Consider the following 12768-nt stretch of genomic DNA (forward strand, 5'->3'; position numbering starts at 1 on the left):
TGAGTCCTTCGTTATCTGTAGCGATTCCCTGAGTGGTTTACATGCTCTCGACCAGTGTTTCCCTCGTTCTCGTCTGGTGATGGCTATCCATGAGTCCCTGCATACTCTTGTGCGTTGCGGCCGCTCTGTGGTCTTCGTGTGGACCCCAGGCCATGTTGGGATACCTGGAAATGAGAATGTTGACCGCCTGGCGAAAGAGGCCACTAGTAAATCATCTCTGGCGATTGGCCTCCCGGAGACTGATTTGCGGGCAGTCTTACGCCGCGACGTTCTTTCGGTTTGGGACACTGAATGGCACAATCTGCCCACGCCCAACAAACTCCGTCCAATCAAGGCGACGACGACTGTGTGGCGGTCGTCCATGCGGGTCTCCCGCAAGGAGTCTGTTGTCCTCTGCCAGCTGCGCATTGGGCACACTCGGCTTACGCACGGCCACTTATGGCGCCGTAAGGACGCACCTCTATGTCGCTGCGGCTCCGTTTTATCTGTGGTCCATATTTTATTGGAGTGTCCACTTTTAGCTGTGCTCAGGCAGTCGTTTGCACTGCCTGACACGCTCCCTGCCCTTTTAACAGATGACTCTGCTACGGCTGACTTAGTTTTACGTTTTATTCGGGCAGGGGGTTTTTATCATTTAATCTAAGTGTTTCTGTTTTATCTTATTGTTTTGTGTTGATTCTGGCCTTTGGCATACGGTTTTAAACTGATTTTTTAATGTGTTTTAAGTGGTTGGCTTTTCCTTTTTTATTTCTATGGTCGGCCAACCACCGTCACACTCTGTGTCATTTTAGTTCGTTTTGTCTGGTCTTTGTCTAAATTTCTCTTGTTCTGTGTTGTCTGTGCTCTATTCTGTTAATCGTTTTTATTCTCTGTGGGTGTTTTTAGTACTTGTAAAAAGGGACCGATGACCGTAGCAGTCTGGTCCCTTTAATCCCACAAACCAACCAACCTTACACGTACCATGTTCTTTTGTCAATTTATAGATTTATTTCAAAAGTAATGATATCAAACACAACAGCTGCTGTCACGAATGGCTGAGCCAGTATATGATCACACTGATGTAATTTCATAAAGGCGCTCACAGTTTGCTGTCATTCTGCTATAAATATGTCATGTTTGTTGAGTGAGCAAAAGATTTCGGAAGCTCAAGTGGAATAAATTTTTTTTTTTTTTTTTTTTTTTTTTGTTTGTGGTTTTAGGGCGCAAAACTTCTATGGTCATTAGCGCCCAGCCCGTGACGTAGAAAACAGGGAAAAAAAAACGAAATTTAAAATCAGCAGCAATGGAAACAAAGTCAGAAAATTTGAAAAACTAAAGGCAGAAGGAATGCTTAAAAGTCCACTATAGAAAGGGGTTGGTTGTCCCCAAAAAAAGCTTCAAATGACTGACGTCATTTCACTGTCACTAATAAACTGTAGAACGCGGTCAGCTGAGCGCGTGTCATCTGCTAAAATCGACGATAGATCAGGCGAGAGCTGTAGACGGGAGCGTAACGGATTAAAATAGGGGCATTCAATTAAAAGGTGTCTGACCGTCCACAGCTGAGAGCAGTGGGGACAGAGTGGGGGAGGATCACCGCTTAAAAGATGTCGATGACTAAAAAGACAGTGCCCTATCCGGAGTCGAGCTAAAATTACCTCCTCCCGACGACGCGTTCGGGAGGAAGAGGTCCAAGCGCAAGGAAGGGCTTTCACTTCCCGCAATTTATTGTGGGGAAGTGTTGACCAATGCGCATGCCATAAATGAGTAACGCGGCGACATAAACCGCTCCGTAGATCGGTAGACGGAAGAGACTGAAGAGCTGGCCGAGGAAGAGAGACTGCAGCCTTGGCCGCTATATCGGCCGCCTCATTTCCACAGATACCAGCATGTCCCGGGAGCCAGAGGAACGCCACTGAGACGCCCCCCAGGTGGAGCAAGCGCAGACAGTCCTGAATCCGGTGGACCAGAGGGTGCACAGGGTAAAGAGCTTGGAGGCTTAGGAGAGAGCTGAGAGAATCTGAGCAGATTACGTACTGTATCCGCTGATGGCGGCGGATGTAGTGGACAGCCTGGAGAACAGCGTAAAGCTCCGCAGTATAAACCGAACACTGGTCGGGAAGCCGAAAGTGATTTGGGGTGTCGCCAACAATATAGGCACTCCCTACACCTAACGATGTTTTCGAGCCATCGGTGTAAATAAATGTGGCGTCCGTCATTTGTGCACATAGAGCAGCAAATGCCCGACGGTAAACAAGTGTAGGGGTACCATCCTTGGGAAATTGACATAGGTCTCTGAGCAAGTCGATCCGGGGACGGAGCCAAGGCGGTGCTGTACCCCAAGTTGTCAAGAAGGTTTTAGGAAAGCGGAAGGAAAGAGAATGGAGCAGTCGACGGAAGCGGACTCCCGGGGGTAGTAGGGAGGAGGAGCGGCCTGCATACCAGACATCAAAGGAGGCGTCGAAAAAAAGGTTATGGGCTGGATTAGCAGGCATGGAAGACAGATGGCTAGCATAACGACTCAGAAGGACTGCCCGCCGATTGGACAGCGGAGGTTCAGCAGTCTCAGCATAAAGGCTTTCCACAGGGCTGGTGTAAAAAGCTCCAGACACTAAACGTAATCCACGGTGGTGGATAGAGTCGAGACGCCGAAGAATAGACGGCCGAGCAGAGGAGTAGACTATGCTTCCATAATCCAATTTCGAGCGCACTAAGGCGCGATAGAGGCGGAGAAGGACCACTCGGTCCGCTCCCCAAGAGGTACCATTCAGGACACGGAGGGTGTTAAGGGAACGCAGACAGCGAGCCGAAAGATAGGAAACGTGAGAGGACCAGCACAGTTTTCTGTCAAACATAAGACCCAAGAATTTAGCGACGTCGGAAAACGGAAGGGTGACAGGACCTAGATGTAAGGAGGGCGGAAGAAACTCCTTACGTCGCCAAAAATTAACACAAACGGTCTTACTGGGTGAGAAACGGAAGCCGGTTTCGATGCTCCACGAGTGGAGGCGATCGAGACATCCTTGAAGACGTCTTTCAAGAAGGCTGGTCCGTTGAGAGCTGTAGTAGATCGCAAAATCGTCCACAAAGAGGGAGCCCGAGACATCAGGAAGGAGACAATCCATAATTGGATTAATGGCGATGGCAAACAGTACAACACTCAGCACGGAGCCCTGGGGTACCCCGTTTTCTTGGGAGAAAGTACGGGAGAGAGTAGTGTTCACCCGCACCCTAAATGTGCGCTCTGCCATAAATTCGCGAAGAAAAAGGGGCAGCCGGCCTCTAAAGCCCCAAGAGAACAGTGTGCGGAGGATGCCTGTCCTCCAACAGGTATCGTACGCTCTCTCCAGATCAAAAAATATTGCTACCGTTTGGCGTTTCCGGAGAAAATTGTTCATGATATAAGTGGAGAGAGCAACAAGATGGTCAACAGCAGAACGATGCTTTCGGAATCCGCATTGGGCTGGTGTTAAAAGACTGCGGGACTCCAGCCACCAAGCTAAACGGTAATTCACCATACGCTCCAAAACCTTACAGACACTACTCGTGAGAGAATTGGGGCGATAGCTAGAGGGGAGATGTTTGTCCTTTCCAGGTTTCGGAACGGGAACGACAATAGCTTCCCGCCATCGCCTGGGAAAGGTACTGTCGGTCCAAATTCGATTATAAAGGCGAAGGAGGTAACGCAGGCTATGGGTTGATAAATGCAGCAACATTTGGACATGGATACCATCTGGTCCTGGGGCGGAGGAGCGAGAAGAAGAGAGTGCATGTTGGAGTTCGCGCATGGAGAAAACAGTATTGTAGCTTTCGCGATTTTGAGAGGAGAAAGCAAGATGTCGCACTTCCGCTGCACGTTTCTTCGGGAGAAACGCTGGCGGGTAATTTGAAGAGCTCGAAATCTCAGCAAAGTGCTGACCCAATGAGTTAGAAATTGCGACGGGATCCACTAAGGTATCATGCGCGACGGTGAGCCCAGAGACCGGGGAGAAACTAGGCGCGCCTGAGAACCGTCGAAGCCGACTCCAAACTTCCGAGGAGGGAGTGAAGGTGTTAAATGAGCTAATAAAGAATTTCCAGCTTGCCTTCTTGCTATCGCGGATGACGCGACGGCATCGCGCACGGAGCTGCTTATATCGGATACAGTTGGCCAAAGTTGGATGGTGACGGAAAATGCGAAGAGCACGTCGCCGCTCACGTATTGCGTCACGGCATGCCTCGTTCCACCAAGGAACTGGAGGGCGCCGGGGCAATTCGGAGGTGCGTGGTATTGAACGTTCCGCAGCTGTGAGAATAACGTCGGTAAAATGTGTGACCTCATCGTCGACGCTGGGAAAGCGACGGTCATCGAATGTCGCTAGAGACGAAAAAAGTGTCCAATCGGCTTGGGCAAACTTCCAGCGTCGCGAGCGCATATATGGCAGTTGAGGCTGCAGTCGAAGAACACATGGAAAGTGGTCACTCGAGTGTGTATCATCAATGGCGAACCATTCGAAGCGCCGAGCTAGCGGAACAGTACCAACCGCAAGGTCCAAATGGGATAAATTTGCCGTGGAGGCAGATAAAAATGTGGGGACCCCAGTGTTGAGGCAGACTAGATCCGCTTGGTGGAAGACGTCTAGCAATAGTGAGCCACGTGGACAAGGATGTGGAGATCCCCAAAGTGGGTGGTGGGCATTGAAGTCCCCAACCAACAAATAGGGGGGTGGAAGCTGATCAAGAAGATGAAGGAGATCAGCTCGTGCCATTGGTGTAGACGATGGAATGTATACCGTACAAAGAGAGAACGTGTACCCAGAAAGGGAAAGACGGACGGCGACAGCTTGGAAGGAAGTGTTTAAGGGGATTGGGTGAGAATGGAGAGTATCATGGAGCAGAATCATGAGTCCTCCATGGGCTGGAGTGCCTTCAACAGAGGGGAGGTCATATCGGACGGACTGAAAATGAGGGAGAACAAAGCGGTCATGGGGACGCAGCTTTGTTTCCTGAAGACAGAAGATGACTGGCGAGTAGGATCGTAAGAGGATCGACAATTCCTCCCGATTGGCGCGAATGCCGCGGATATTCCAGTGGATAATGGACATTGGGTGAACAGAAAAGGGAGGAACGTGACCAAGGGTGCTGTCAACTCAACGACTGCTCAGAGCTTGCGACCGACAGCATGGAATGGCATTCAGTCGAAGGCAGAAGATCCTGATCCATAGGTTGGTCAGGAGCAGCTCCTGCCACCAACGATCGGCCAGTTGACCGGCCACCAACAGTGCGCCTCGGCGACACAGAAGACGGCCGAGGGCGATTTCCGCCAGGAGGTGCTGTAGATGGGACACGCCTTGGCGGAGAAGGAGAGGAACTGTGTTTCTTCGTAGCCTTCTTGGAGGTATGTTTAGATGAAGGAGGAACCGATGGTTGTGAAGTAGTTGTACGTAAAAACTCTTCACGAGAATGCTCTTTTTTTGAAGACTTGGCGTCTGACTTTTGGGCTCGAGATTTAGCAGAACCCGACGAAGGGTGAGCCATAGAGTGGGCAGGTGAAAGAGGTGAGGTTGAACGGGCGATCTTTGCGCTGGCCGATCTGACGACCGTGGTACTAAATGTGAGGTCGCAAGTCTGCGTGGCCGCCTCCTTTGTTGACCGAGGAGAAGCAAGGACAGCGCTGTATTTTCCTTTCTGAGGCACGGTGGGCTGGCGACTGGCGAGTAACTTTCGAGCAGCAAAGGTCGACACCTTTTCCTTCACTCTTATTTCCTGGATCAGCTTTTCGTCCTTGAAAACGGGGCAATCTCGAGAGGAAGCAGCGTGGTCACCCAAACAGTTGATGCAGTGAGGGGATGGAGGTGGACAAGCACCCTCATGGGCATCCTTGCCACACGTAACACATTTGGCCGGATTGGAACAGGACTGGCTGGTGTGATTGAACCGCTGACATCGATAGCAACGCGTAGGGTTTGGGACATAAGGGCGAACGGAAATGATCTCATAGCCTGCTTTGATTTTTGATGGGAGTTGAACTTTGTCAAATGTCAAGAAGACAGTGCGGGTCGGAATGATGTTCGAGTCAACCCTTTTCATAACCCGATGAACAGCGGTGACGCCCTGGTGAGACAGGTAGTGCTGAATTTCTTCGTCAGACAATCCATCGAGGGAGCGTGTATAAACGACTCCACGCGAGGAATTTAAGGTACGGTGCGGTTCCACCCGGACAGGGAAGGTGTGGAGCAGAGAAGTACGTAGCAATTTTTGAGCCTGGAGGGCACTGTGTGTTTCTAACAACAGGGTACCATTCCGTAATCTGGAACAAGACTTTACGGGACCCGCAATTGCGTCGACACCTTTCTGAATAATGAAAGGGTTGACCGTGGAAAAGTCGTGACCTTCGTCAGACCGAGAAACAACAAGGAACTGTGGTAACGATGGAAGAACCGTCTGTGGCTGAGACTCAGTGAACTTACGTTTGTGAGCAGACATAGTGGAAGGTGAGGAAACCATTGCGGAAGAATCCCCCATGATTACCGGCGTCTCCGATGGCGCGCTCCTCCCTTGTGGGGGCCCTCACCGAGGGCACACCCGCCTTAGGTGATTGTTCACACCTCAGGTCACACCTCCCGACAAACGGACGGAGGGACCAATCGGCACTTTCGGAAGGTATCAGCTCGGGTAATCACCCCTCCCTGGGCCTGGCCGTTACCAGGGGGTACGTACGTGTCCTACCTGTCTACCCGGGGCGGGGAATTACGCGTTACCCCGTCACCGGCTACGCATGGAAGTGCGTGGGTCGGCCTTCAGACACGCACAGGGAGGAAAAAAGAGAAAGGGAAAGGAAAGAAGAGGGGGTCTCAAACGCCGCAGCGGAGAAAAGGGCAAGGAGAAGAGGGAAGGAAAAGAGAAGGACAGAGGAAGGACGAGGACTTGTAAGTGAAGAAAGCAAGTAAGTTGGAAAAGTTTCGAGCGTCCGTCTCCGGACGTAGGCACAAACCATACTCCCAGAGGGGGAGAAAGGGAAGGAAATAGTCAGAGGTGAGGGGGGGGGGGGCGAAGATGGGGGACGGGGAGGGATGCGGAAAGGGAAGGGAAGGTATGCAGCCCGGAAAGGAAGGAGGGCCACATTAGCTCGGGGTCCCGTGCTCGCTACGCACGTGTCCACAAAAGAGTTGTGGACCCCCTGGGGGGAAGTGGAATAAATTGTTCAGTAACTCACCATGTACTTTTTTTGGAAGGCTAGGTATACTTTGTCATCATTGCTTTAAAATTTGTTATCTGAAAAATAAATCTTTAAGCTTGGTCTTTTTTAATCCGTATTACTCCTGAAAATATTTTAATTTCATATGTGTCAGTATTGCTTTAAATAATGTCATAAATGTCCAGTTTTCTAGGCTCTACATGCTTCTAAGTGGGTTGTCTCGAAAGTGTTAAATAAAACAGAACAACAACTGAAATTAGACATCTTAGGCAGCATCCTGATGATGACATGAAATGACCACTGCAGTTCAGCTTGCTTAGTTTGCTTATGTTTGAAACTGACCCCAGATTCTTTATGACCCCCCTAAGAGGTCTCCCACAGTAACTGATAGAAACCTTGGGCACAGATACATGCCTTGGACCATGGCCTAGTGCCCACAAAGGAAAGTTCATCAAGGATGCTATGTATCCTACCCCAACATTGTATGGTGGATGGTGTAGTGCAAAAGTAGGTGTTGAAGTCATATATTCATGTGCAAGTATGTGTTTGCAGCTAAAAATTTGTGTGTTTCCATCTATCGTCTAGATGATAGAAGGACAAATGACGAGAAACTGACCACTGATGGCATTGTTGAGGTCGGTCATCTCTGCAACTGCTTCATATGTGATGCCACCATGCTTGGCGGCCACCTCCTTCACCTGCTGGCGGATGCGTTGCTGCAGCTCCTGGTTCAGAGCCAGCTCGTACAGTGTGAACACCATGGTTGAGGCAGAGGTCTCGAAGCCAGCCATTAGGAAAGTCAGCACCTGTGCCACCACATCTTTCTGGTCAAATCCTGGCCACAAAAAGAAACATGAGTTTAAAATATTGGATTTGATTAAGTGTAGTTGTGACCCATCATAGGTGAAATGGTAGAACACTGAAATCATGTCTGGATGGATGGCAGTTAAAGTTCTTGTTCGGTTACACATATTTATTTTTTTCTGTGTTTCCCACAAACTAAACAAGGAAAATGCTAGGGTGGTTTCTTTGAAAGGTCAGCTGCTTTTCTTCCCCATCATACTGCAAACTGAGTTTGTGCACTATCTCTGATGACCTCACAGTTGACTGGAGGTTGAACCCTAACCTTCCTTATGTGCAAATTTTATACAACATTTACAATAAAACCTAGAATCTCATCATAATACATTCTAAGAGAAAACAAAACAATGCTCCATGAAGGAATTATCCGAAGGGACAGAAATTTGTAGATGTGACATGATGTACTGACAAGCAAATGATTTCAATTTTAGAAAAACTGAATGATTTATTCAATAGAAAGAGCTCCACAAATTGAACAAGCCAATAATATGTTTGTCACATCTTGTCCTTATGCAACCAGTTATTTGGCTTGGCACCAAATATTGTGCCAAATTCTGTCCAGTTGGTGCATTAACTCATCGAAATGCCAAGCTGATTGGAGGGCTGTCCCCATAATGCTTCAAACATTCTCAATTGGGTAGAAATCTGGTGACCTTGCTGGCCAAGGTAAGATTTGGCAAGCATGAAGACAAGCAGTAGAAACTCTTGCCATCTGTGTTTGGGCATTATCTTACTGAAATGCAAGTTCAGGATGGCTCTTTGTGAGACTGTATGGCAGGTGACAGGTAGGTTGGTGTCCTGCTGCATTTGCAGATCTCCAGACACACCTTTGCTGGTCATCGAAACAAGACTCATCAATGAAGACAATTCTACTACAGTCAATAGGATTCTAGGCCCTGATGACCAGTAAAGACATGTCTAGAGACACCCGAGGCAACAGGGAATACCAAACTTTCACTCACCATATCACCCAACTACTAGAAGTGATGGTCTGGGTTGTCATTTCATTTCATTACATCTGTGGCACTCTTACAGCCCAGCCATACATTGATGATATTCTATTGTTGCTCTTCATGGCAAACCATCTTGGGCTTACATTTCAGCAACATAATGCTTGCCTGCACACAGCAAGAGTATCTACTGCTTGTCTTCATGCTTACAAAACTCTGCCTTGGCCAGAATGTCACTGGATCTCTCCTCAATCGAGAATGTTTGAAGGATTATAGGCCGGGATCTCCAATCAGCTTGGGATTTTGACAGTCGGACCCACCAATTGGATAAAATTTGGCATGATATCCCTCAGGATACATTCAGCAACTCTGTGAATCAATGCTGAGTCAAATAACTGTTTGTATATGTGCCAGAGGTGGACCAACACATTATTGACTTGCTCAATATGTGAAGCTCTTGCTCTTTGAATAAATCATCTAGTTTTTCTGAAATTATACCCATTTGTTTGTTTGTACATGTATGTCACATCTACCTGTTCCAGTATAATTCAGATAATTCCTTCGTGGTGTGTGTGTGTGTGTGTGTGTGTTTTTTTTTTTTCTTAAAGCTAGGGAACTAATGGCCAAAATGAATATTTTGTTTTACATCTACATAAACATCAAAATGTGTACCTGCATTTAAAGGCACATAAAATTTTGCCACTGTCTCACAAATGGGGAGCTACAAATTATTTTATCTTCTGAATTTCTTCTGGATTCATGCAACAATTACTAAAAGTAATGCCATGTAACTTGTAATGTTACAAAGGGACGTCAAATGCAATGAGCGCCATCTGTAAGGAAGGTTAATGATCAACTTCAGTTTATGGACAATTCTAGGAAAGTGTAGCTCATCTATAAACGAGACCAAGTAAAACTCATTCTCGAATACTGCTCAAATCTTTAGAATTCACACTGTTGTTGTTGTTGTGGTCTTCAGTCCTGAGACTGGTTTGATGCAGCTCTCCATGCTACTCTATCCTGTGCAAGTTCCTTCATCTCCCAGTACCTACTGCAGCCTACATCCTTCTGAATCTGCTTAGTGTATCAATCTCTTGGTCTCCCTCTACGATTTTTACCCTCCACACTGCCCTCCAATGCTAAATTTGTGATCCCTTGATGCCTCAGAACATGTCCTACCAACCGATCCCTTCTTCTAGTCAAGTTGTGCCACAAACTTCTCTTCTCCCCAATCCTATTCAATACCTCCTCATTAGTTATGCGATCTACCCACCTAATCTTCAACATTCTTCTGTAGCACCACATTTCAAAAGCTTCTATTCTCTTCTTGTCCGAACTATTTATCGTCCATGTTTCACTTCCATACATGGCTACACTCCATACAAATACTTTCAGAAACGACTTCCTGACACTTAAATCTATATTCGATGTTAACAAATTTCTCTTCTTCAGAAACGCTTTCCTTGCCATTGCTAGTCTACATTTTATATCCTCTCTACTTCGACCATCATCAGTTATTTTTCTCCCCAAATAGCAAAACTCCTTTACTACTTTAAGTGTCTCATTTCCTAATCTAATTCCCTCAGAATCACCCGACTTAATTCGACTACATTCCATTATCCTCGTTTTACTTTTGTAGATGTTCATCTTATATCCTCCTTTCAAGACACTGTCCATTCCGTTCAACTGCTCTTCCAAGTCCTTTGCCATCTCTGACAGAATTACAATGTCACTGGCGAACCTCAAAGTTTTTATTTCTTCTCCATGGATTTTAATACGTACTCCAAATTTTTCTTTTGTTTCCTTTACTGCTAGCTCAATATACAGATTGAATAACATCAGGGAGAGGATACAATCCTGTCTCACTCCCTTCCCAACCACTGCTTCCCTTTCATGCCCCTCGACTCTTATAACTGCCATCTGCTTTCTGTACAAATTGTACAGATTTTATTTTATTTTATTTTTTATTTTTATCATATTTTACCTCTGCCACCTTTACAATTTGAAAGAGAGTATTACAGTCAACATTGTCAAAAATTCACAGCAGGCCAGGTTAAAGGAAGGTATCAAAACGTTTCAGAGATATGCTGCTAGATTTGTTGCCAGCAGATTTGATCTACATATGAATATTCTGGAAATGTTCTGTGAACTCAAATGGGAATCCTCGGATGTGAGAAAATGTTCTTTTCACAATTTTTACTATTGAGGAGATGTAGAGCACCAGCATTAGGAACATACTGAAGAACACCCTTACTGACATCAACAATCATCATGCATAAGGATGGCAATGACAAAATGAGAGATAGGGCTTGTATGGAAATGTATAAACAGTCCTTTGGCCCTCACTCCATTTGTGAGTGTGACAGGAGAAAGAATGACAGCAGTGGTACAAGGTAATCTCTACCATGCAACGTATGGTTGCTTTCAGAGTATGTATGTAGATGTAGATGTAGACCATTTGAATTTGGCAGTTGAAGACAGCTCACTGCAACAAACGATCTATCAAATGCTAAAATGAATAAGTTGCTTCCTGAATGCAGATATGTAAGAAAGTGAAACATAGACCTTATTAAAGGTTGGCATGTTATTCGGATATCCACCAAGACACTTGCGCATAGCTTAAGTCACATCGACTGTCGAGATATTAGGCATATTAACTACGAGGGCTATTCAGAAAATAAGGTCCGATAGGTCATGAAATGGAAACAACAGTGAAAATCTAATGAAGTTTTGCACAGATGTGTTGGACAGTGTCTCTAGTATGCCTGTCAATTGCATTGAGTTGCTCTTTTCAGTTCTGAGCACGACAGTGTCTCCCGCCAAGTATGGGTGTCTGTTGAGAGGTTCCGCCTGATATGCAACCCCATGTAACATACCTATAATGCACTTTCTTCGTATGATAATTCTTGGTTGCACACTCCAGGGGCAATAAGGATGCCCCTGCAGCATTTTTGATGGATAGGTTTGATCATCCAACATACAGCACAGACATGGCTCCCTCTGATGTTCACCTCTGCTCACATGAACCGCTGGATATGAAGACAACATTCTGGCACAGACAACGAACTGCAGACCAGCATAGAGAAGAGGCAGAAAGCACAGGTGACAAGCGTACTGGAAAGCTGGTACAATGCTATGACAGATGTCTAAGTCAGAGCAGTGACTATATAGAAAAGTAGCTGACAGGTTGCAAATAAAACATTTTTGATTCTCACTGTGATTTCCATTTCATGATCGATTGGACTTTACTTTCTGAATAGCTCTCATTCATACACAGGAAGTTAGGACAGTAAAGAAAGAGAGTGAGGTGGCATCATCACATTTGTGCCTGGAGTGTGCACACGGAGGGGGGGGGGGGGGGGGGGGAGGGTGAGAGAGAGAGAGAGAGAGAGAGAGAGAGAGAAATCTGAAATAGTTTTAGATGGACCTAATTTTTTCTTGTATTCTTCAGAGGGGAAAAAACTGTTACTAAAAAAAGGAAATGAAAGTTTCTAAGAATACATTATCTGATCAAAAGTAACCAGACACCCCCATGTAATGTGGAATTGGCCAGTAGCTGTCATGAGAGGCAATTACAAAGGGAGGTGGGGAGTATTGTGTTGTCAGTAGAGAAACAATAACAGCAGAAAGGGTAGGTCAGAAGAGCTCAGACTTTGAACATGGTCTAGTCATTGCATATTGCATGAGTCCATTAGGGACATTTCAACCCTTCTAAATCTCGCTGCCTATTGGTGATGTGATTATGAAGTGGAACAACCACAGCTAAACCAAGACCAGGTAAATAATATGTACATCTGGAAA

The 12768-nt window shown here is 46.4% G+C and overlaps 1 protein-coding gene across 1 annotated transcript in view; it reads right to left on the bottom strand.

Moving 5' to 3' along the window:
* LOC126418881 (cytochrome P450 6j1-like) overlaps positions 1 to 12768 on the bottom strand; it is a 141706-nt gene that overhangs the window by 31335 nt on the left and 97603 nt on the right. The window contains exon 6 of the mRNA XM_050085882.1: positions 7773 to 7991. Within this exon, the coding sequence (XP_049941839.1) occupies positions 7773 to 7991 (219 nt within the window). The remainder of the gene's footprint in view (positions 1 to 7772; positions 7992 to 12768) is intronic.

This window comes from Schistocerca serialis, chromosome 9, assembly GCF_023864345.2.
Source record: "Schistocerca serialis cubense isolate TAMUIC-IGC-003099 chromosome 9, iqSchSeri2.2, whole genome shotgun sequence".
Classification (NCBI taxonomy): Eukaryota; Metazoa; Arthropoda; class Insecta; order Orthoptera; family Acrididae; genus Schistocerca; species Schistocerca serialis.